General features: G+C 42.5%; 1 protein-coding gene across 26 annotated transcripts in view; it reads left to right on the top strand.

Moving 5' to 3' along the window:
- dlg2 (discs, large homolog 2 (Drosophila)) overlaps positions 1-25,394 on the top strand; it is a 284,477-nt gene that overhangs the window by 66,815 nt on the left and 192,268 nt on the right. The window contains exons 1-2 of one of the 26 annotated variants that reach the window (XM_047161127.2): positions 12,296-12,487; positions 12,815-12,875. The exons of 24 other annotated variants lie outside the window; for them this stretch is intronic. In XM_047161127.2, coding sequence (XP_047017083.1) covers positions 12,849-12,875 — 27 coding nt within the window. In that variant the 5' untranslated portion in view covers positions 12,296-12,487; positions 12,815-12,848. Of the gene's footprint in view, positions 1-12,295; positions 12,488-12,814; positions 12,876-25,394 lie in introns of those variants that run through there. One more of the 26 variants, XM_047161126.2, reaches the window with a different exon arrangement.

The following is a 25,394-nucleotide window of genomic DNA, read 5'->3' as shown; positions in this document are numbered from 1 at the left end:
TCTTGGTGACTATGGTCCCAGCTGCCTTGGGATCATTGAAAAGATCCTCCCATGTAGTTCTGGGCTGATTCCTCACTGTTCTCATGATCATTGCAACTCCACGAGGTAAGATCTTTCATGGAGCCCCAGGCCGAGGGAGATTGACAGTTCTTTTGTGCTTCTTCCATTTGCGAATAATCGCACCAACTGTTGTCCCCTTCTCACCAAGCTGCTTGGCAATGGTCTTGTAGCCCATTCCAGACTTGTGTAGGTCTACAATCTTGTCCCTGACATCCTTGGAGAACTCTTTGGTCTTGGCCATTTTGGAGAGTTTGGAATCTGATTGATTGATTGCTTCTGTGGACAAGTGTCTTTTATACAGGTAACAAGCTGAGATTAGGAGCACTCCCTTTAAGAGTGTGCTCCTAATCTCAGCTCGTTACCTGTATAAAAGACACCTGGGAGCCAGAAATCTTTCTGATTGAGAGGGGGTCAAATACTTATTTCCCTCATTAAAATGCAAATCAATTTATAACATTTTTGACATGCGTTTTTCTGGATTTTCTTGTTGTTATTCTGTCTCTCACTGTTCAAATAAACCTACCATTAAAATTATAGACTGATCATTTATTTGTCAGTGGGCAAACGTACAAAATCATCAGGGGATCAAATGCTTATTTCCCCTCACTGTATCTATCCATACTTCTTATCTTCACACTACCTTTCCATTCTTCCTGCATGCACACTACACTTCTAAACTCACTATCTGGACACTAGCTAGTCTAGTACCAACATGGTGCAAGTATGTGATGTAACATGGTAATGTTATTTTTAAATTTTAACAGTGCAGATGCGTTCATTTCCCAAGTTTCCCGACTCCCTCTCAAATGGTAGTTCTGCAGCGGCTGAAACAATCATACTACCATGTCTCTCTTTAATATGCAGAAGCACCTTCATAATGATGTAGATTTATGCGGTATGTACTGTACCTGATTCAACAACATTCATTTCATTAATTCATTTCATTTTGCAGGATGTCATCAGGTATGCTACTTCATAAAGAAGTAAATGAATGCTCCGTGCACTTGATCAAACAAAAGTCATTTCACGGACATTTGGTAGGATGTCAACAGGTATGCCAGTTCTAGCTAGCTGGTAAGTTATTATATTAGCCTAACGCTGCGTCCTTTCTGAGTACTTACAGTAATTCCTTTTCACACTTTCAGCACACTGCAGTTTTTGCACCTAATCCATTTTTCTGTTTCAGACTTACTCCACTCTTTCTCTGCTAATCTATACTGTAAAGCAGGGTCCACAGTAGAACTAGTTACCGTGGTAACAGGGAGACTGGCACCAAAAATATATTCTATAAAGCATCTCTTATTCCTCCCGCTCCATGTCACCTTGTGCCAACATCACACACACACACACACACACACACACACACACACACACTCACACAGAGAGAGAGAGAGAGTGAGAGTGAGAGGGAGAAGGAGAGAGAGAGAGAAAGAGAGAGAGGGAGAGAGAGAGCATTTTAATCTGGTCTAGTACACTGAGACACACAGTTGACAGAGGTTCTGCTCTGGTCATCACATCATTTTCCTCTTATAATATACAAACCTCATAGTGTGTGTGTGTGTGTGTGTGTGTGTGTGTGTTGAATATCACGGTTAAATACGTCAGTAATCGTTAAAGTCATAGCAAAGAGGTTATATATCGCACTTAAATTAATGTCCATTAGCCTTAACTTCCTTGAGCTTTGTTCATATAAATACTTTGAAACAGTCTGTACTCACATAACAATATTCAGAAAGAAAAAATATATATATTTATATATATATATATATATATATATATATATATATATATATATATATATATAGTAACATATAGAGTAATATTTCCAGTCTCTTGTGCATACAGAAATACAGTAGCTAACTAATACAAATAGGCTGGTCAGGGTTGGACAGTGCCAGATGCTGAGTGCTCTAGTGAGTTAGAGTTACGCCCCCTAGTGGCCATCGTTCTCGGGTCCAACAAGACTCTCTCGTGCAGTATTTCCCAACCTTTTTTCAGTCACGGCACCCTTTGAAAATTTCCACCAATTTGTGCCACCCTACACAAACACTAATGCTAGACAGCGTTAGCTACATGATGGTCCGGAAGCATCTGGAGCTTTTCTTTTTGAAAAATCTGTCCATATTCGTTTACGCTACACACGCATCGCACCACTCTAATTATTAAGATGAATCACACGCATATGTTACACAGACTGACGTCGATGTGCTGCTGACGGGTCAGCGAGGGCGGTCAAGGGGAGGGAACTATTATTTTTTAAATAGATCACTTATTATTATTATTATTATGTGTGAGTGTCTGTCTTATTATTTCATCATATCATATGTTTTTATTTTACCATATATTATATGTTTTATACACATTTTAGCATGTGGATTATGGTATGTGTGCATGTTGGCCATTTGAAGTGCTCATTATCGCAGAGAGATGTGAGAAGATGGCTCTTATCTGAGTCCTAAAAGTTTTAAGCCTGTAAACTGCTTATTTGCAGGTATCATAATCATATTCGGAACCAACGCAAAGGAGATAATACAGCTCCGTTTTCTTTATTAATTTCGCCACTACTCCATGGCTGTTCCTTGTATTTGCATTTTAATAAGTGTCCATGAATTATGCATCTTGACAAAGCGTGCACGGCCGACGCTTATGCCCGGCAGATGATTTATTCAAATCAGAAAATCTTTCAATACTATTAAACACGTGGACGTCCGGTCGATGTGCAGCTGAGACGAGAACTCTGGTCCACATCTCTCTGAAACTGCCGAGGATTCTTTTACTGTAGGACAATGGCATAATAGCTGTGTGTGTGTGTGTGTGTGTGTGTGTGTGTGTATGTGTGTTTGCTTGAACAGATGTCTAAATGCTGATTATTCAGACTGTCCTTCCCCAGTATCAGACATCTTTCCCCATGTCAGTTTTGCAAAAGTGTCGACGGTGTGTTGAATCCGATGCAGTTCTACATCTCAGAGTAACGAGTCGCCTTTGAAGTCCTCCTACATCCTCCTTTTTCTGGAGCGCATCGGAGATGGAGAGAGAGGATTGAGTGAGAGAGAGAGAGAAGGGGGAGCCAGAGTCAGGCTGTTCTTCCTGTAGCTTTGCATCTTTGACCGTTGTCAGCTAAAATATTTGCTTCTGCAGTAAGGCGTAGTACAGCTCCTCCTGCATGCCCACCAGCCATGCATGCACGTGTCTATGAGAGCCATAGCAGAAGAGTAGGAGCTGCTGACTTGTGTTTCGGGATGTAATCCATTTCCAACCTTGCACTTCCGCTCTTCTTTTTTTTGTTTTGTTTTGTTTGTTGTTTAAGAAGCACCGGCGTACACAGTGACACTTATGCCACAGGAGAACTGCGATGTTTTTCGCATGTTATTGCGCTCTGAGGACTAATGAGAAGGTAGGACAGAAATGAACTGATGTGTACGTGTGTGAGGAGGTGTGTGGATATGATAATGAGCGCAAGTGCTACAGGTCTGTGTCACACTGGTACAATTCTGATTCATCCTTGGAAAGGATGTTTTGACAGCTCTGGTGTGAATGCATTCGTTTCTTCAATCAGTATAATGAGCAAGGAAGTCGTGTAATTCTTAAAAACGCATACCGTTTATCCACATTCCACTCTTTCTCTTCAAGTTGCACGAGTTTCCTTGTGCACTGCCAGATGGCGAGCTAGTTTAGCTCAGCGTTAGAGTGGGTAATGGGGGCTGTGGTCCAAGTCTTTTTACTCTGTCTGTCTGTCTCAGCTCAAGTTTCTCAGCACAAAACTTTCGATACACATTTGTGATATTTCTGCAGGTGACTGGAAGTGTGTGATGGGTAGAGTGTGTATTTAGCAGGCACAGGGATTAAGATTTATGAACCTGTTGTGGCAGAGCTCCTGTTATGCAGATAAAAGACACTCCCTTTATCACTCATTTATTACCTGCTTCCTGAAACCTATCATTCACCTTTTCTCTTTTCTCTCTCTCTCTCTCTCTCTCTCTCTCTCTCTCTCTCTCTCTCTCTCTCTCTCTCTCTCTTTCTCTCAGTGTGTCATGCTCTGCCTGTCTGTGTGCTGCATGTGTAATTACATTTAATTTGACCTAAATGAGTCAGTCGTTTGGAGCCTTGAGCTTCCAAAATTGTTCTTTTCAAGTTAAAAGTGTCCTTATGAGATGATTACATCAGTTTTATTATACAGGGGGAATCTCCAGGGTTGGGGGTTCAAATCCTGCCTCTGCCCTGTGTGCTCGGGGTTTTCATGTTCTCTCCGTGCTTTGGGGGTTTCCTCCGGGTACTCCGGGTGAGGGTTGTAGTAGGCTCGCTGTGCTTCCCCCAAGAGGAATGGAGCGAGGATCCTGGCCCATGTTTCTTCCTCCTATTGCTTGCATAGGGTGACATGCTCGAAAGTCTGCAGATAGGCCTCAACATCGTCCTTGCTGCAGAGCTTTGTGAACAGATGCCGGGTCTCCTGGCAGTGGTGCGGGAGAGGAACCGATGCACCCGAGCATGGTTTTTTCTTCAGGGCCAACAGCTCCTGTGTGGCCATACGGAGACTAGCTCCTGGGTCACCGCCTGCTGCTGGATGTTCATCTCCAAGAGGTGCTGCAACATGGGATTCATCATGTTTTGTTTTGGGGGGGCTACTCAGAGCTGAAGCAGGGCAGAACACAGACACACAGGAGGCAGACATTGGGGAAAAAATGCTCTTATATTTTTAATAATAATAAGTCAGTATGTGGAGGTCAGGGGTGCATGAGGGAAGGGTGCAGGGCATGGAGCGTGGCGTGTGGGTTGCAGCAGCGTTGAGGCGGTGCCCAGAGTGACGGTGGTGGAGCTGGGGTGCTGGCTGAGAGCGCGGGGAGGCCAGGGAGCGTAATTCATCCTCTGTTGCTTTTCCATGTTGCGTCCCGCTTTGTCCTGTCATGATAAACTGCGATGAGACATCGTAGAGACATTCTGTCTGCTGCCACAATTCAACAAACTGCTCATCTTTTCAACCTCGTACGTTTTGTTTACTTTTCATCATCGCCACTACTGTGTTAGTAGCTGTCCTGTGGATTTATACGTCGTCCTCCTATTGCTAACTTGAACAGCAGTGCTCACACTCAGAGATTTTAATCAAAATTTACGGACACTGCCAGAACTTTGTCATCGACTGTCTTCGGTCACAGCGGCACTAAATCGGTCATTGGTGAGTATGTCACATCTCTAAGACCACCGATCCTGACCGAAGATTACCATTTACGACGTGCGCGGGTATGTGTGAGACAGCAAAATCAGGCCGAATATCGTGGCATGTAAAGTCAGCTTGAGTTGTAATGTAGTCATTTTCACTTGAACTAGCATTTAGTGCTAACTCACACACATCCTATGTAACCAAATGATAAAAAAGTAGAAGTATCATAATAGCAATAGTAGTTAATTAGTATAATTAATAATTAACTGATTAATAGTCTACTAGTTGAACTTCCAGGACTCTTTTGAATCAGATATTCTGTAATATATGTTAGGCTGTTAAAAATGAATATTTCATAGTTAATTATGTGACTGTCTTGTATATGAGAAGCACTGTAATGGTAAAAAAAAGTGCTGGGGACAGGGTGAAAATGAGGCAAGGGAAAAAAAACCTACATATAACCTACATAATTGATTTATGTTGTACATAAAGCCTTCAACTTCTAGAACCCATTGGCATGTCTAGACTTTCTCCTGTCTGAATTTCTGCTTACTATTATAATGAGGTAATGATAATGAGTCTGTATTGGTCACATATACATTACACAGTGAAATTCTTTTCTTCGCGTACCCCAGCATGTTAGGAAGTTGGGGTCAGAGTGCAGGGTCAGCCATGATAGGGTTAAGGGCCTTGCTGAAGGGCCCAACAGTGGCAGCTTGGCAGTGCTGGGGCTTGAACCCCCGACCATCGGATCAGTAACCCAGAGCCTTAACCATACGGGACTGTGTTTGTCAGCATCACGTTAGTTGTGCCTTCATCAGTGGATGTTCATGGACGTCCACTTCTCAGCGGACTGCAACACTTCCAGTCCTTTTGAATTTGTTCATAAGTTTGGCAGCAGTGTCGTGTGTGATGTGTATCTGCTTGCCATGTTTCCTGTTAAACGTTCCCTATGTATGGAGACTTTTAGGACACCCCGTAGTTTCAGTACTGGTAGTGTGATATTTAATGTGTTTAAGTACGGAGGCCAAAAATGTGTTATCATGAACACACTGGTCCTGCCATTGAGGCAGCCATCTTGGGAATGGTATTAATCCATCCATCCATCTTTTATACCGCTTATCCTTCCTTCAGGGTCATGGGGAAACCTGGAGCCTATCCCAGGGAGCATGGGGCACAAGGCGGGTTACACCCTGGACAGGGTGCCAATCCATCCAGGGCACACTCACATACACATTCACACACCCAGGGCATACTCACATACACATTCACAAACCCATTCATACGGACACTTTGGACATGCATGTCTTTGGACTGGGGGAGGAAACCGGAGTGCCCGGAGGAAACCCCCACAGAACATGCAAACAGGCCACAGTGGGAATCGAACACCCTGGAGGTGTGAGGCAAACGTGCTAACCACTAAGCCACCGTGCGCCCTCATGGTATTAAAGAAACATTAATAATTAAAAAAAACAAACTTGTAGCATGCAAACTTTTCACAATGCACAATACATTGATTCGAATCATTCCCATCTTCACCCTGGACAAAACCAGCACTTTGTTTGCTACATCAAAAAGCAACAAGTAATCGTTGCCTGAGTCTTGTTCTTCCTGACTTCATTACTTACAGCACAGTAGCTTAGCCACACAAAGCTCTCCAGGACTATATTTAGGTCTATTATACATACTTATTATACAGACTGGCTTTGTCTACTTTAAATGTAGGGGTTTTAATTAAAGCCTTAACTTTGATGGAAACATTTTAATATATATTTAATATCTTGCTGCATTTTCTATAGTCTCTGGCATATACCCATAATTTTGTTTCTGCCATCATTGTGTTTGTCATTGTGTGGAGTAGCTATGAGCAGTTGTGTGTTTGTGTGGAGGGGTTGTATGCAGCCGTTCTGTCTCGGTGTGAAATGCGAGTAGTCGACTCTATGCTGCAGCTCCTAATGGGTTTATCTAAGGAACAGGAACAGACTCTGCACGCTTCCTACGGATTAGACTGCCAGTGTGCAGTAGGATTGCAGAGGTGGACATGTGTGTATCAGAGAGAGATGGAGGAACCTATTGTGTGTGTATGTGCGCGTCCGTTTGTGCATTCAGTAACATGAGATCGATATACAGTGTGCTGGAGTGTGGCAGTTACGAGAAATCGATGTGATGTTTGTAAAGTGTGCATTGTGTCTCTGAGAGGTCTCAGTGTGTGTCGGTGGGTTGCTGTGTGTGGGATGTGTGTGCATGGGAACGGATGTGTGTGAGATTTAGGGGGTGGATGAGTGTGGGTGGTAGTGGTGGTAGGACGTCTGTGTGTGTGGGGGAGTTTAGGAGCATTATGAATGCGGCATCTATGCAGCCTCTTGTCTTTTCTCTCACTTCTCTTTCTCTGAAATTAGCAGGTTGATTAATGATAGGCTGACATTGGGTATGCTAATCGAGCTAGCATCCATCTGTGACAAAAACTACCAGACGAGGTACAGTTGCAATCAAAATGATTCAACCCCCATTGCAAACCAGGTTTATTGTCAAAATTGATCAAAATTCTGTACTTTCAGCTGTTTGCAATGATCAAATCAAACAAAATCAATTGAAATAGTTCAACACAACGAACACTTCAAGTGGTTTCCACAAATTCAACTGAAATTGCAACTTATAATGATTTCTCCAGTTTCAAAATTATTCAATCCCTTCATGGCAAGCATCTTTAGTACTTAGTAGAGCACCCTTTTGCTGCAAATGAGATGCAGAGCTTCTGGCAGCGTTCCTGAGGAATCTTAGCCCATTCCTCATGAGGTATGCTTGGGATCATTGCTTGGGGCGTTTGTGGCTCATGTGGTAGAGCGGGTTGTCTACTAATCGTAGGGTTGGCAGTTCGATTCCCGGCCCACATGACTTCATATAATGAAGTGTCCTTGGGCAAGACGCTGAAGTTGCTCCCGATGGGAAGTTAGCGCATTGCATGGCAGCTCTGCTACCACTGGTGTGTATGGGTGAATGAGAACCAGTGTAAAGCGCTTTGGATAAAAGCGCTATATAAGTACAGACCATTTACCATTGTCCTCTTGGAAGGCATGACGTTTTCTCCTAGGATTTCCTGATACTTGTATAGTATACTGATACTCACTGTAACCTCAGTGCCTGTTGCCACCAAGTCTTGCTGCAGGTCTTTTGCAGTTACTCGAGGGTTTTTCACAACCTGTCTTCTCAGAAATCTGGTTGCAGACGTTGATAGCTTCCTTTTTCTGCCCCGTCCAATTATTTCATGTATTTTCTGACCCTAGCCGGTTCAGGAATTTCATGTGTTCCAACTCAAGCACACCTGGTGCAACTAATGAAGCCCTTGATTAGTTTATCAGGTTTGCTTGAGACAACACCTGTTTTGCATATCTGTGCTGTTGTGATGGATTCTGTTCAGGGCGTTGAATAATTTTGAAACTGGAGAAATCATTATAACTTGCATTTTCAGTTGAATTTGGGGAAACCCCTTGAAGTATTCGATGTGTATAACTATTTTAATTGCTTTTGTTTGATTCGTTCATTGCAAACAGCTGAAAGTCTGTACGTTTTGACAATAAACCTGATTTGCGATGGGTGTTGAATAATTCTTATTGCAACTGTAAAATCTCTCTCACAGGCAACCTTTTTTCCCAGTCTATCTGCACCTGTACAGCCTCATTCAGTGAAGTACTTTGTAAACACCTTGACTCTCTGTTTCTAGCAGATAAGTGTGACTCATCGAGTATGAATAGGGAATTGGAGGTGCAGTTGATGAGGGGTGGGTGTAATACGAGCCAGGAGAGTGCTTTCATTCATCAAGTCTTCACAGTACCAATACAGAGACTTGCTGGCTATGTTTACATGCAGCATAATAATCTTTTAATAATTTGAATGCTCAATCGGAATAAAAATGTATACAACTCAATCACGATAGCGTAAACAGATTAAGATTAATCTGAATGAAGTTTATATCTGGTTCTAATGAATAATGTTCTTTTATTAATCTGTTAAATAGAAGAATAATAGGTGCAATAAAATGGTCATTGAAGAGAACACAAATTCATGCTACACATTTTAATCTATTCAAAATAATTGTGAGGTTGGATTAGTTTAGCAAGGATGCAGAACATATATACATTCATAAAGCCTATACGTCTTGTGCACTTATTCTCAAAACAATTGGTATTTTAATATTGGTGACATTAGAAGAGGAGTAAAGTCATTATAAACATAGTACGGATCATCGCTTTCATATGTGTTTGTTGAACATCCCATCCCTTTGCTGTTGTAATAACCTCCACCCTTCTGAGAAGGCTTTCCACTAGATTTTTTATAGCGTGGCTGTGGGGATTTGTGCTCATTCAACCACAAGAGCGTTACTGAGGTCAGGCACTTTGGTCAGGTGAGAAGGCCTGGTGCACAGTTCCAAATCATCTCAAAGGTGTGCAGTGGGGTTGAGGTCAGGGCTCTGTGCAGGCCACACAAGTTCTTCCACACCAAACTTGGCGACCCATGTCTCCATGGGGCACGCTTTGTACACAGGAACATTGCCTTACTGGACCATGTTTGGGTCCCTTAGTTCCAGTGAAGGGAAATTGTAAAACTAGAGCATACAAAGACATTCTATACAATCGTGTGCTTCCAACTTTGTGGCAACAGTTTGGGGAAGAACCACATGTAGGTGTGATGGTCAGTTGGGTATAAACCTTTGGCCATATACAAGCCTTTTGGCGGCTGCGGCTCAGGTGGTAGAGCGGTTTGTCCACTAATCATAGGGTTTACTCCACACTCCACATTCTTGTGCAAGACACTGAACCCAAAATTGCTCCCAATGTCTTGCATGGCAGCTCTGCTACCATTGGTGTGTGTGAATGGGTGAATGCGACACAGTGTAAAGTGCTTTGTAGAAAGGTAAAAAAACAAATGTGATATATAAGTGCAGAGCTTATAGTGCATATTTTAAGGGTATTTCTGGCATGCAACAAGCATGACCTAGAATGGTCATAGGCAGTGGCATCCCTGTCGACTCCATTGGCAGCGAGTTCTACTTGTTTCGTCTAAAAGCTGTAAAAGAACTAGCTTGTACTGTATACAGACTGATGTGGAAGCTGAATCATTTGTTGGACTATAAACAGCGGAGTTTAATGGCCAGTTCAGTGTGTGTTGGTGTCATGCTGGTGAATGAAACGGTCACTACTCTGGTGAAGAAAGCAGAAGTGGGAGTAGCAGGGTTCACTGCTATGGTGTGGTGAAGCTAGCTGATACCGCCACTTGCAGAGTCATTCTGGAACCCAACTGATTTAACCTTTCAAAGTAAGCCTATGCTTGGAATGTTATTTAATGCATCTGTAGTGTACGAGACAATACCATAAACACCTTCTCAAGTGTCGGACACTAATGTGACGTGACAGACACAGAGCTATTTCAACTTGAGTGAGTCCCTGATCAAAGTAAAAAACTCATTCGTTCATGACGCTGCAGGATTGCGCTGAGCTTTCGAGAAAACAAGAAAGAGAAAAAAACAATAATGCATGGCCGCGTTGGGCTTCCGTACTTATGTGTGAATGAGCGTGTGAATGTGTGTGTGTGTGTGGTACTTTGTGATGGAGTGGGGTTTTCCCTGGATTGGCATATGTGCATTTGCTCCCAGTGTTCCCAGGATAGGCTTCGGATTCACCTTGATCCTGGCCAGGATAAAATGGTTACTGAAGATGGATGAAAGAATTAAGAGTTTTGACAAGTTTTCCTGTACTGAGAAAGGACGCAAAGCCTGTTTACTCAATACTCACTCGTAATGCAAGCCTATGAGCCGGTACTTTTGGTAGTTTTGACACATACAGTAAAACCAATTTACTACACACTACAAACACACTCTGACAGGATGAAAGAATGTCTTACAAAACACTGTTTTGTATTTTCCCACACAACTACGTCAGTGATGCAGTACCAGGAAAGCTTTAGAGCTTAATGTTCACGGAAGTGTCAAACGGGTACGTTTGAATAACTGTTTATCGACGTAATTCAACAACTTGGATTGTTGTGCCGTACTTGTTGTGCATTGTGCTTGGGCTTCCTTTATAAGTGGGTTTAGAGTAAACAAGTTTTCCTTATGTTTCTTAGTACGACTCTTGTCCTTGGTCATTGCACATACGATGGACGTAGTAGATAGAGACTAGGATAGAGACTAATGATAATGGTAATGAGTCTTTATTGGTCACAGTACAGTGAAAATCTTTTCTTCGCATAACCCAGAATGCCAGGAAGTTGGGGTCAGAGCGCAGGGTCAGTCATGATACCTGGAGCAGAGAGGGCTAAGGGCCTTGCTCAAGAGCCCAACAGTGGCAGTTTGGCAGTGCCGGGGTTTGAACCCCCGACCTTCCGATCAGTAACCCAGAGCCTGGCAGTGCCAAGGCTTGAACCCTCGACCTTCCGATCGGTAACCCAGAGCCTGGCAGTGCTAAGGCTTGAACCCCGACCTTCCGATCAGTAACCCAGAGCCTGGCAGTGCTAAGGCTTGAACCCTCGACCTTCCGATCAGTAACCCAGAGCTTGGCAGTGCTAAGGCTTGAACCCTCGACCTTCCGATCAGTAACCCAGAGCTTGGCAGTGCTAAGGCTTGAACCCTCGACCTTCCGATCAGTAACCCAGAGCCTGGCAGTGCCAAGGCTTGAACCCTCGACCTTCCGATCAGTGACCAGACTAGGTTGAAAACGCTCATTTAAAATTATTAGCCTTTTATCTGTCATCTTGTATCATCTGCATAAGATGTCGCCCGCCCGATTCTTGTTTCAGCTACACCCAAAGTCACGCACTTTTGCATTCTTACCTCCACACATTCATTCAGCATCAAAAAGTCTCTCCTGTACTGAGTGGGAGTCTGTAAATAGCTAAGCTGATGATAGCAGTAAGATCTTTTCTCACTTAGTGAAATGATACTTGAGAAAATGCGTTGCTCTGTGGTATTCTCAGGTCCCGGTGTTACACTGAAACTGCTCCGGGTGCACACTCTGGCCCTGGTCTTTTTGGTTCCTGCTTGGCAGGGTTTCCTGCAGTGGACTACGTTATGTGCCGCAGAGCGCTGATTGCAGCGATGGGAAAGCACTTCAGGGCTGCCCCTCATCTCAGACACACACACACACACACACACGCACACACTTTGCTGGCCAGAGAGAGGGGAGCCATTCTGTCGAGCCTGTACACACTGTACTGTCTGCCTGAATCTTCTCTCACACACTCGCAGCCATGCAGGAGCAGTGGCAGGGCAGCTCTGAGGTAAGGACAGACAATCAGTATTATAACAGCTGGTTTAGTTGAGTGTTGCAACAGGACTGGAGGATAGGTTTTTACAAGATGTACAGTATATGGTGAAGTGACTGAGGATATACTCGCAGGCATGTTTCAGGTTGCGGTCCTTGAACTCCAACCAAACTGTAGCAAAGTGGCTTGCCCTGCGCTCCTGCTCTCTTTCCTGCTCTTTCTCTTTCCGAATCCCTTCTTCATTCTCTCTAGCGCTGATTCGCTGGCCTCTACTCCTCATAAATGTTATCATTTCACTCTCGTTAGTCATTTTTCTCTCTCCTCATTTCTCACTCTTTACAGATGAGCGCTGGCTACGAGGAGCCTCCTTTTCTGAATGCAGCAGATGGAGCTGCTGGAGTGTGTAAGTGTACACTTGTGGCTCACTTCAACTTTAGAGCAGTCGGTGCAGCTTGTGTGCGTTTGTGTATTAGTGGTTGTTGCTTATGCCGTGTTTTGTGCTCTTGTCTGATCTGGACACACACACGTGCGCACACACACACACAGAGTAAAGAAATTTGAATAAAAGGAACATATTGAGAACTGGAAAGGTAGGGAGAGATCTGAGAGTGTGAGCGGAGTGTCTTTCCAGTCTGTGTTCACACACTTGCTATTGATCAGCTGCAGTCTATATCTTTTGAGTGCATTCTTTATCCCATTACCCATCTTTCCATAGCCCAGCACAATATCTCCATTGTTCACTCAGCTTCTCCAGTTACGGCCTGCTTCCATTGGTTGCTGGTGTGTGTGTGTGTGTGTGTGTGTGTGAGAGAGAGAGAGAGAGAGAGAGAGAGAGAGAGAGAGAGAGAGAGAGAGAAAGTTCATGTTACCCCTTCACTGGACCTGTAAACATGGGAGGCAGATACTTCACGCACACTCAAACACAATACGTACCATAAGACATTATCCTATAACGTCTGCTTAGTGTGTCTTCAGCAGGTACCAGTTAGCAACAACATTATACACAGCTATTATACAACCATTAAATCCATGAATATATATCTACCAGCATCAAGAACTTAACATTTTTGTTGTTGTTGTTGTTGTTGTCAGGTGTATATTTCATTTAATTATTACCCGCATCACTAAGGTGTGAAGTTTTCATTCCGTAATCAGATTTCTTAAGTGCATGTAAACCCGATCAGATTTTGTGCACCTAGTAGATAGTTCAGTGTAGACACTTTGCTTTATTAAAACGCACCTATTATGGTTTTGAAACGTGCCTAATTTCGTTTTAAAGGTCTCGTACAATAGATTTACATGCATCCGAGGTCAAAAAACACTTTAACGTGCTCATAATTTAAACCGCAGCATGACCTTTTTTCCTCAGTGTCAAAAACGACTCGTTCAATGATCCGTTCTAAAGGATTCATTCTAAACTCCTCCTTTCAGAGAGCATACTCTGCTCTGATTGGTCAGATGTCCCTGTTTGTTATGATTGGTCTACCGCTGTCAGCGTGTGTCGAAAAGGAAACACCCACTACCATAACGAGTTTCAGCTCCGTCTGTTTGTGAGCAGCCGATGAAGACCAGAGGCGGGGATTTTTGTTATAACTAACCTACGTAGATTAGTACAGAAAGTAAGTCTGGAATCACTAACGACTCGATTCATCTGTTCAGAATCGCTTCCTTCTTATGGGAGTCAATAACGCCATTTGTCGTGTACTTTGATTTTTGAAAGTTTGCAGACATTTATACATTCACAAACAGCTCTATAATACACTACATGAAAGGGAATATGTGAAAAACCATAATAGGTGCACTTTAAGTGTAATGTTACGAAGGCAACACAACACCTACCCTCTATGATAACCTACATACACATTTATAAAGACGTATTCCAAGGCTGATTTTTATCAGTTTGACATTAGACCCAAGTTAAGTGACAGATTTTTGTACGGTCGAGTCAGGATATTTTCATTATTATGTGCCTTTGCAATCATATGATAATGGTAACGTGACATCACGATCAATCTCTGTAATTTACAATTAGACAACATGTGCATAATTCTGTCATAACCATGCCGCACATATTCACTGACCCATGGATGAATCTGACTTTACTTAAGCGCTAGAGTAAATACATAACTGTCATTACAGTGCCATAACATTGTCATAAGTATTCCGAACAGTCTTCTATACAGAAATAAAAAACACACTTTACTTAATGACCAGAGAAGCTGTAGTTAAATCTGTTGTTCTAGTGCAATTACTGTCACTGTTGAAACATTTACGGTGTATTACATATATAGCCATGTTATAACATGTTATAATGCGTGGTTATGTTATAACCATGCTCTCCATGTAGGTATTATTACTACCATGTGGCAAGTACAAAATAAACTTATTTTAGACGTGCCAATTTCTTCCAAGTACGTCAGTCTAATGTAAGTTAGCTGGAAGTGTCATAACTCGGTGTTATTTCGAAACCTCAGGTGTTATGTCAACTTGATGGCAAAATTCATGAAAATGAACCGGTCAGCTGAAAACTAGTGGAATAAACTTTTATAAATGTGTATGTAGATGTATATCAGGTTCTGTGAAGGGTTTATGTAGATGTCATGTATCCTTGTTAGCATTACTCTTAAGTCGTGATCAGATCAGTTCCGAATTTTGGCAGTGTTTTAATTTTTTTTTGCATACAAACATATTTATGTTCCATGAAATTCTGACCTTTTCCAGTCTTATACTCAATAACCCACTTGAGAACTAGAGTCTAATTCGAGTTTGTAGCTATTCTACATTATAGAGGTACGGTTGCAAATATTTTATTTCCATGGCTTGTATAATAAAGTTAAATGTAATTATTAAGGTTGGCTTGTAACTTATTCCAGCAGAGGGATGGAAACTAGGCTAGTGTCCAGTGCTGCTCCCAACACTTTTTCCTACACTCCTGCACAGTCTGTTCTCTGAACACTGGGTGTGACGCAGGAATACTGCCTGCAAATATAGTGCATCATGCATGCACACATATTCACACATATATTCACAGCAAGGGGCAGTTTAGCATAGCCATAACACCTAGTAGCGTGTTTTTGGAAGCACAGACAGTAACATTAACAAAGATCAGGATCGAACCAGGGACCCTGGAGCAATGAATCTGCTGCGCCAGTCTGCTGCCAGCTGTTTACAATATTTTGCCAAGGTTAATTCATTGTGCACATTGCTTAACTTGTAGATTAGAAACTTTACTGGTTTATCTGACTATTTAATAATGCAATATATCCATCCATCCTTTTTCCATATCACTTATATGACATAGGGTCACGGAGGAGTCTGGAGCCTATCCCAGGGAACTCAAGGCACAAGGTGGAGTACACCCTGGATGTGGTACCAATCCATCATAGGGCACAATCGCACACAATTTCACACACTGCGGACAATTTGGGTATGCCAGTCAGCCTACAGCATATGTCTTTGGACTGGGGAAGAAACCCCTGAAGCATGGGGAGAACATGCAAACTTTGCACACATAGGATGGAGGTGGGATTCGAACCCCCAACCCCGGAGGTGCAAGGCAAACGTGATCATCACTGAGCCAAAACGTTATATATAAGTTATAGGTTTATGTATATAAACAAAATGGATATAACCTCCATAACAAACAGTAGTTCCTTTACACAAGGGATGTCATCAGAAAGCCAGAGGTAACTTTGCCATGGCTGGGTTCAAGCCCCAGCACTGCCAGGCTCTGGGTTACTGGTCGGAAGGTTGGGGGTTCAAGCCCCAGCACTGCCAGGCTCTGGGTTACTGATTGGAAGGTAGTGGGTTCAAACCCCAGCACTGCCAGGCTCTGGGTTACTGATGAGAAGGTCGGGGTTCAAGCCTCGGCGCTGCCAAGGTGCCACTGTTGGGCTCTTTACCCTCTCTGCTCCAGGGGCGCTGTGTCATGGCTGACCCTGCACTCTGACCCCAACTTCCTGGCATGCTGGTGGATGTGAAGAAAAGAATTTCACTGTGCTATAATGTATATGTGACCAATAAAGACTCATTATCATTATCAAAAACTTAAATATTGGACTGGCAAAAACTTAAATGTAGGACACATTGTCCTCTCTGTAATATCACAGCCTGTGATTTGGATATTAAACTGAGGATAAGGATAAGTCTTGATATGAAAATCTAAGATTTTTAGATGGACTACAATCATTGATTATCACAGCAGCACTTATTTGGAAGTGTATGTCTCTGCGGCATCCGTTGTCCATCCCAGTTGTTTATGTAGAGGCTCCTAAAAAGGAGGAACCGTAGCAGATGAAGCGCATCAGGTTTATGCAGGTCTGGCAGGTAAGAAGAACCCCACCGCAGGCTTATTGTATTAGGATCTTACTCCAGCCTCGCAGAATCTTGCATCACCATCACATCAGAGAGAAGGAGCAAACATAGAGCTCGAGACAGAAATAACAGGTTGTTCGAAATGATAGGTGTGTACAATTCCTAAGACAGGGTGTGTTTGGTAAGTATAGTGTAAACAGGGACTCCCACAGGTCTAGCTATGACAGCTTAACTAAAAGGGAGAGCCAGAAAGCAGAACCATAGTGAGAGCACCCTGAGCCATACATCATCATACTTCGACTTCAACGTCAATAAATCACTTGAGAGAGATGGGACATTATTACCAACATCCTAATTGACCACAATTCTCTATGTGTAAATAAATCTTCAGATCTGCATGTTTATTTAGGAGAGAAGTTGTTAGCACAAGGACTAACCAGGTATGTTTTCTACCTAGACTTAATGATTAAGACTGCATCTGAATGTCAGATACTGACAAGAAGATCATCCCATAGTTGGGTGGGGATGGGGGTGTCTTTGTAGGAAAAATTATTTGGCCATTCAGGGAAATTAGCACACCTAAGCACATTCTTTAATCTAATTGAGGATCTGTTCAGTGGAGGCCAGAGACCTCTAACAGAGGGAAATAAGCCCTTTACTAGGGGTCAGCAGTTGATATGCTCATGGAGGATTGGTTATTCCCTCCTCCGAACCTCCTTAAGCTGATAGCTGATATATAAATGCGACAAGTAAGGAATAAAACATGACTGGGCTCGCAGTTATAGGAAAATAATCAACGACAGGGTGGTGCAATGCAGCCTGATGTGACGCGGAGTTACTGTTACCACCTGAGAGTTAATTATTTTCCAATAAGAGCACATCGCTGAGTGTTTTCTTACTATCGTACCACACCATTTTTTGATCCTTTAAAAAAATCATCATACGTTTTATCCATTTATAGTTACATTTAATGTTGTTGAACATCCACAAAACAGGTTAGTTGCAGTTATCACTTATAACAGCTATAAACTGTTTGTGAATAGTTGTGAAAGTTAATATGGCGCAAAAACCCCCCTCAAAAAAACGCAAAACCCTCTGACATTCCCTTGTTGGAAACCTTTACAGTATGACCTCTGACTGTCACAAAGTGCTGACACTGGAGACTCCATCCAACAATGTAAAACTGAAAGGAATAGAATAGAAAATTTCACCCTATCGACCGAGCACCGATCATACAACTCGCTGTGATGGCTGTTCATAGAGAAATGATCACGTATGTTAACAAGCCATTAATATAAACCTTGCATACAGAATCACTGTCAGAACTGCTGTCGCAGAAAATGAATCAACACCTTCTGACCATTTAGAATTGAGCAGTCAGTAAAATCAGTCTTTTTATTCATTTCCTTTTTTTAATGAAGAGGTTCTCAACCTTTTGTAACTAAAGCACCCCCAAGCCTCCCCTATCATGTGACATGCCACCCCCCCCACCCCCCATATTGGAGGAGACCAGGTATAATAATGATCTATATTCTATATAAATCTATCTATATATAACCTAATCTATAATCTGTTTTTGATAGATAGATAAATGGCAGGTATGGAACCATGAATGTTCGAAAGTGTTTCTGAACACTATAACAACTTTGAACAAGAGAACTAGGCCGTAATAACGTGGAATATTTTACATGTAAAACATGTTGCATTCCATTCGTCTTGCGTTCTAAAAACATTCGCGTACGAATGATGTAAATCGGGACATGACATTGTTAAATCTCCGGCTCTCAGCCACTCACTGAACAGAGCAGACGTAGAGAGAGGTGAGAGTGCAGCGGGAAAGCAAGACCTCACGAAGGCGAGCTAAGCTCTGCCTCTCCCAGCAAAAAGAAAATACAGAGCGAGAGGGAATGCAGGGTTTTTCATTTATGCGCATTCTATTTGAAAATCAATTAAATACACAGAGTACTCAAATGATGTCCTGTCTGTGTTTTTTTTTTTCTTCTTGAAAACAATTTGCACCTTCCCTTCCGATCTCTCCCCCCCCCCCCCCGCCCCCCCGCCCCCCCGGTTGAGAACCACTGTTTTAATGGTTTAAATCTTTAAATCACAGCTGTAGTGACCTCATCATTTCTAGTATTTCCTTGTCATTTATATTGCCGAGTATTATGTGTCCCAAAAAATGAACAAAATATTAAGTAAGGGAATTTTTTTTATCTCCAATTCAATTGTGATTAGTTCCAATGAAGAGAAATCGTGATGCTACAGCATGCAAAGGCATTCTAGACAATTGTGTGCTTCCAATTTTATGGCAGCAGTTTGGAGAAGACACACTTATTGGTGCGATGGTCAGGTGTCCACACACCTTTGGCTGTGTGGTGTACTTGGACAGGCTCAGCAGCCTTAGCTGATGTTCCTGAGCTCATCCCAGGACTCTTATTCACAGTATGTTCATACTGAGCATCCTTTTAACACACCTAGTGCTGTATAGTGTGCAGTTGCAGAAGAGTAATCATTTATAATCTCACTATCCCATGTCACCTAGAACAGAATGGATTCCATTTTAAATTTTCAGACCGTACAGTATTTTACTCATTTTTTTTTTTTTTTTTTTAATGATTGTTGTCATGTGTAATTTTCAAAATTTGCGATGCAATTTGTGGAGGTTTTTTTTTTCTTTTTGAGACCTTTTAGCTGTACTCGTTTGACGCGCATGAATCGAAGAGGGCTTCGGCTGAACGTGTGTCGCGATGGCGTTGGCCCACGTCTGCGGAACATCTTTTAATATTGTGGAGTTTGAGTGATTTTGCGTTCATTTCTGCGATCGTAAATCGACTTTGGGTTCCTCTCAAGTAAAGGAATCAGTACTAAAATGGTGTTATTTCTTGCTCCCTAACTCATATCTATATCTGAAAAGAACGTTCAAATATTTTTACATACACATAACCGTTTTTTTAAACATATATGTACCAAGTTTAATAAGCACTGTTGCTGTGGTTACCGCCTACTTCATTACCACCTTATACTGACATTTGCTCACCAGGGCTAATTGATGTAGATGCTGAATGGAGTGATGCTCCTAACCTCCTAACCCCAGGACTCCTAAGTAGTGTAGAACGTGCGCTATAAGCGGTTTATTTCTTGGGCGTGGTGTTTTCTTCCTGACACGGCTTTAATCTGGGATTTTAACAACACATCAATAAAGCAGTAAGTGTTTCCAGTGGCTGAACAGGTATTTGTGCTTCTCTCCTACTCCTTCTACGAACTCACAACTCTGAATATGTGTTGTTTTTGTAATTAAATTCTGTGAAAACATTATTCTATTTTAGACTCGGTGACACGCCGTGACAGTGGGAGGAAGGTTGTGTGTCTCCCGTCCCCGCTGTGTGTCCTTTAGCCTGCAGCGTTCTGCATCGGAACCTCCACAGAGCGCTGCAGAGCGCACAGAGTCTCTGAATCAACTTTCTGGCATTGCTGCTAAAAGTTGATTTGAATCAGGCCTTGTTTTGCTCTCTCTTGCCGAGCACCTCAGGCTGTGTGTGTTTGTGTGTGAGTGAGAGAACGAGAGAAGGAGAGAGGAGAAAGAGAGAGCCTTCAGATATTGGAGCAAAGGTCCACTGCAGCGCTCACTAGAGATTTGCATTCACATCATGTTAGGGAACTTTCTCAGGCGCTGAGCTCTGAACAAAACTTGCAAGCTTTGCTTGCTGTCAGCCGAGCTGCTGTGAGTGACAGCTCAGACGCTCCTCCACATGCTCAGTGTTTGAGGAGATAATTGCCTGGAACAGTCTGTGATTAGTGATGGTGGTTTTGTGCTTAGTTTGATGCCAGGTTTGCTTCTGCGATCAATGAAAGATGCCTGATGTGGATTTGTGTTTCTTTGGAAGAGAGATGGATAACATATGAGTGTTTATAAAATCACGTCCATGACAGAGATGATATTTGTGTCATGGAAAGAAAGACAGGGAGAAGAATGCTGCGTGTGGTTCTTTGTCATAGTGAGCGTGTGTGTGTGTGTGAAAAGAGATTTTGGAATTGCTAATAGAGAAACCTACGCTAAAGAGCCGTCTTAGAATTCCGTAAAGCAGCAGAACTATTTTTAGTATGTATTTATTTCGAAGCGCATCTAGATACTAAGCCAATTCGTGATCCATGCAGCACAGCGTTCATGCTCCAAATACAGCACAAACATTTAATACTGTCAAGACAGAACTGCTAAGGGTTATTGATATGTTTCATTAAAAAAAACACAATTAGGACACAAACTGCAGCTGTCTTGAAGAGAACGTTCTTTCGGACCGTACTAAACGATCAGACGAAACGCTTAATAGGACGTGTTTAGACCATAAAGTCTGCTCTGGTAACTAATGAAAAACTGGATTCTAATGTATTTCAGCGCAGTGTTATTTGTGTTGTTGTAGTCACAGGGCAGCTTTACAGACACCTGGGTTTGGACCCTTAATAATGAACCCAGAGGCAATAGTGGCCAGAAAAACTCCCTTGAGATGGAGTCAGGAAGAAACCACAAGAGGAGCCAAGACTCAAATGTGGTACTCATCCTCCCCATGGGCAGTGTTGGATTACAGTATAACAGTAATGGCTATACAGAGGAAAGGCAAACAGCACTGATTGTGGTTAAAATATACAGCACTGTGCAAAAGTCTTAGGCACACTCTATTTTTTTTTTTTTTCAGTACAAACTTCTACATTATCTTCTGCATTATCGAGTCAGTACAAAAACATTTTAGATTCCCAAACATTGGTTTTCCAGCACAAAAGTAAATGGTACAGAAAAATGTTTGTATGTCAGTAAAGAAAGCAGTATATTAAGTGGTAAGAGACACTTTTCAGGAAAAAGAAGCAAGTGCGACAGTCAAAGTCTCCAGAAGACCCGTGTCTGGTTCTGTAAGATGCTCAATAAAACTTACAGCTCCTTATAAAACTACACTGATTCTACCTGAGACTACTTTTTTTTGTTTTTAAATCAAAGAGTCATCACATCAAATATTGCCTTTGTTTCATTTATTACTATTTACTGCTCTTTTTTTTATTTCTTTTTAAAAATGGAGGAACATTTAATTGAATTCTTTTTGCTCTACAGCATTTCTTTGCATGTGCCTAAAACTTTTGCACAGTACTGTACATATTCCTTTGAGTAAGATTTTGGCACATTTATAACAATAAATGTGGCCAAGAACTGTCTAGTTTCACAGAAAGAGGCGATTTGACTGACATGACACACAACCAACCACATAACACAAACTTCTTAAAAAGCCCTCTTTAATAACTTTTAAACATCCAGTCCAACTTTGTCAAAATCTTCTTTTTCCCCATCTTCCAGCCAGCTCTCCCCTACCATATGAATTCCACCGTCTGGGGAATTTCATCGCCCCAGAGGATGATGGTGCTTTCTTCGAGACACATGAAGCCAGCCAATCCCATCTTTCTGAACTGCTGCTCGTGCTGCATCACAGAGCAGCGTAACACACTCGGAGGAAGGTGCTATCTGCCCTCTTCCACGTACATGAGCTTACAGGTGCCCACGATTGCCTAGTGTCACTGTGGTTCCAGGGTGAGACAGAGTATACCGTCCCTCCCACTCTGAGAACACAGCCGATTTTGCTCTCTTGGACTCCCAGTTACAGATGGCTGTGGCATCATCGGGATTTGATTTCGTGATCTCCGGACCACAGGGTGACCACGTTTCCGTTGCACCACTCAAAAGCTAAAATTGTCATTATATCTTATGCCGAAAAGCTCAGGATTTAGTGACAAAGTTTGTTTTACTGCTGCAACCCAGTGCACAGAAGTGTACTTATAAACCAAAGTCAAGAGAGCCAATGAGCTTGCACCTGATAAGATTCTTAAGCTTGTGGCCAGAAAGGTGTACAAAAGATACCAGACACTCTGTGGCCCAAAAAAAGGCCTTAAAGCTGAGACTAGTAGGACGTATAATTTTTTTTGAGAGGTTCGAAGTTCTCTGTTGCGTCCAAATAAGATGAACAAGGTGCAGGAAGGTGAATTTTATGTACAGGATTCTCAGACATAATGTAATAAGATCTTTTACCTGGTCTTTTTCCAATTTTCAACTGTTTTGATGAACCTGTGCCAAGATTCTTGTTTTTGGCTGACCCGATATGATTTTCTGCTGTTGTAGCTCAGATGCATTTGTTTTGAGATGCTTTTCTGCACACCGCCGTTATAAAGAGTGCTTAGTTGAGTCACTGTAGCCTTCCTGTCAGCTCGAACCGGTCTGCCATTCTTCTATGACCTCTCTCATCAACAAGGCTTTTCTGCCCACAAAACTGCCGCTCTCCAGACATTTCTTTGGATCTTCAAATCATTCTGTCTAACTGTAGAAACCGTCGTGTGGAAAATCCCAGAAGATCAGCGGTGTATAAAATACTCAAACCAGCCCGTCTGCCACCAACAACCATGCCAGTCAAGATCACATTTTTTCCTGATTCTGATGTTTGATGTGAACATGAACTGAAGCTTTTTGCCTGATTTTAAGCATGGCTTTGCTGTGACATGATTGGTCGATGCGTGTACTACATGTATAGTGATAGAAAATGCAAAAAATTCCCAACAGAATTTAGCAGTTCTTCATTAGCTCTGTGAAAAATGTCATTGGTCTTTCCTGCTGTAATTAAACAACCTCTAAAACCAATCCAAGCGAATTAATTACGACGGTGTTCTACTTTGGATGCCCGCTGGCTGTGTAACCCACGTCTCTTTTGAGACCGTTCATACTGTGTTCAGGGTCTGTGAAGCAGTCTACTGCTGTTTGCTAAGCTCCATAAAATCTATAAAGCTTTTTATAGCCTTTTTTAAAAACTCTGTTCTTTCCTGGTATAGGGCAGTTAAATATGAAAACTAAAAAAAAAATGCATCTAGAATAGAAGCAGCTGTGGTAATGATCTCCTACAGCTGTGAATATAAAGCAGAAATACATAACATCTCGTTTTGAAGCCTTTGCCTGAGCATTAGCCTGAGTGTGTTATGCGTAAAAGCTGACTAGAACAACATTTTGATGTGGATAGAGCTGAGCTTTTTGTAAACCCCGGTACTGACCCTGAAGCTTATGCTCATACTGCTTAATAAATTAAAAAGTGGCTTCTATATGCAAATCTGTGGAACTGGAAGAAGTGGATCGTCCCCCTGCACTCCATAGTGTAATGTATGTCTGTCTGCGGTACTTTATTATACCGACACTGCTCCGAGCTGGATTTTACTGTCTATGTGTTTGCTATTCGACTACACTAAGGTTCATTATGGAGTCGATTCACTGCAGCAATGTCAGTATGGCTTCCTGGCTCACTGTAGTGTTGTGGCTGAGTTCAGATTAGCGGATGTGCTTTCACTAGAACTTCTCTTGTGTGCTGAAGGCATGCTGAAATATTAATGTCCTCTGTAGGGCTTTTACTCGTAGGTATGCTTCATTTTGATGGTGAAGCGGAAGGGAAAAGCATGGTTGCCTGAGGCTTTATGTCAGTCCAGACAGACAGATTCCTGAGATAGGTGGTCACGCTGATGTATGAGAATATAGGATCATGAAGCTTAAATCTTGAGGTGGTAGGAGAGGTTCTTTAGAGCAACGATGTAGAAGATCCATGTTTGCTCTCCCGTTCTGGGCTATGATTGTTTAGCAATAATAAAACGAAATATCATTTTTCCACCACAAAGATCCTCAAAATGGTAATATTTATTGTGATACAGTTTTAGTTCGCTGTAAACAGTCAAAATGGTGATAACATGAAGCTGCATTGCTTTATCCAGGTCAGGGTTCTGGTGAATTTGAAGCTTATTCTGGGAACACTGGCTGTGAGGCAGGGGCAAGTCCTGAATGGGACGCCAGTCTATTTCAGGGCAGCATGCATGCACACGTTGAAACCTAGGCACAATTTAGCGTAGGAAATCCACCTGCCAGGATGATTTTGGGATGTTGGAGAAAACCAAAGAACCTGGAGGAGAATACACAGAAACGGGGAGAACATGAAACTCAGCTAAGCTGAAGGTTGTACCGGGAATCCTGGAACTATGAAGCTAGTGTTACTGTGAAAAGGAAGAGGGAGAAGCCAGGTGGTGAGGATGCACATCTGGCACTGATTTTGGGAGAGAGAGAGATAAAGGAGAGGCTGGAAGCACCAGTGTGAGAGAGAGAGAGAGAGAGAGCGCACGCGAGAGAGAGAAAGAGAGAGAGAGAGAGAAAGAGAAAGGAGAGGCTAGAAGCACCAGTGTGAGAGAGAAAGAGAGAGAGAGAGATAAAGGAGAGGCTGGAAGCACCAGTGAGAGAGAGAAAGAGAGAGAGAGATAAAGGAGAGGCTGGAAGCACCAGTGTGAGAGAGAGAGAGAGAGAGCGCGCGCGAGAGAGAGAGAGAGAGAGAGAGAGAGAGAAAGAGAAAGGAGAGGCTAGAAGCACCAGTGTGAGAGAGAAAGAGAGAGAGAGAGATAAAGGAGAGGCTGGAAGCACCAGTGAGAGAGAGAAAGAGAGAGAGAGATAAAGGAGAGGCTGGAAGCACCAGTGTGAGAGAGAGAGAGAGAGAGCGCGCGCGCGAGAGAGAGAGAGAGAGAGAGAGAGAGAGAGAGAGAGAGAGAGAGAGAGAGAAAG

The sequence above is a fragment of the Ictalurus punctatus genome, chromosome 16 (assembly GCF_001660625.3).
Source record: "Ictalurus punctatus breed USDA103 chromosome 16, Coco_2.0, whole genome shotgun sequence".
In the NCBI taxonomy this organism is placed as follows: Eukaryota; Metazoa; Chordata; class Actinopteri; order Siluriformes; family Ictaluridae; genus Ictalurus; species Ictalurus punctatus.
Note: the sequence above shows the minus strand (reverse complement) of the source record. Positions and strands in the feature narration are given on the sequence as shown.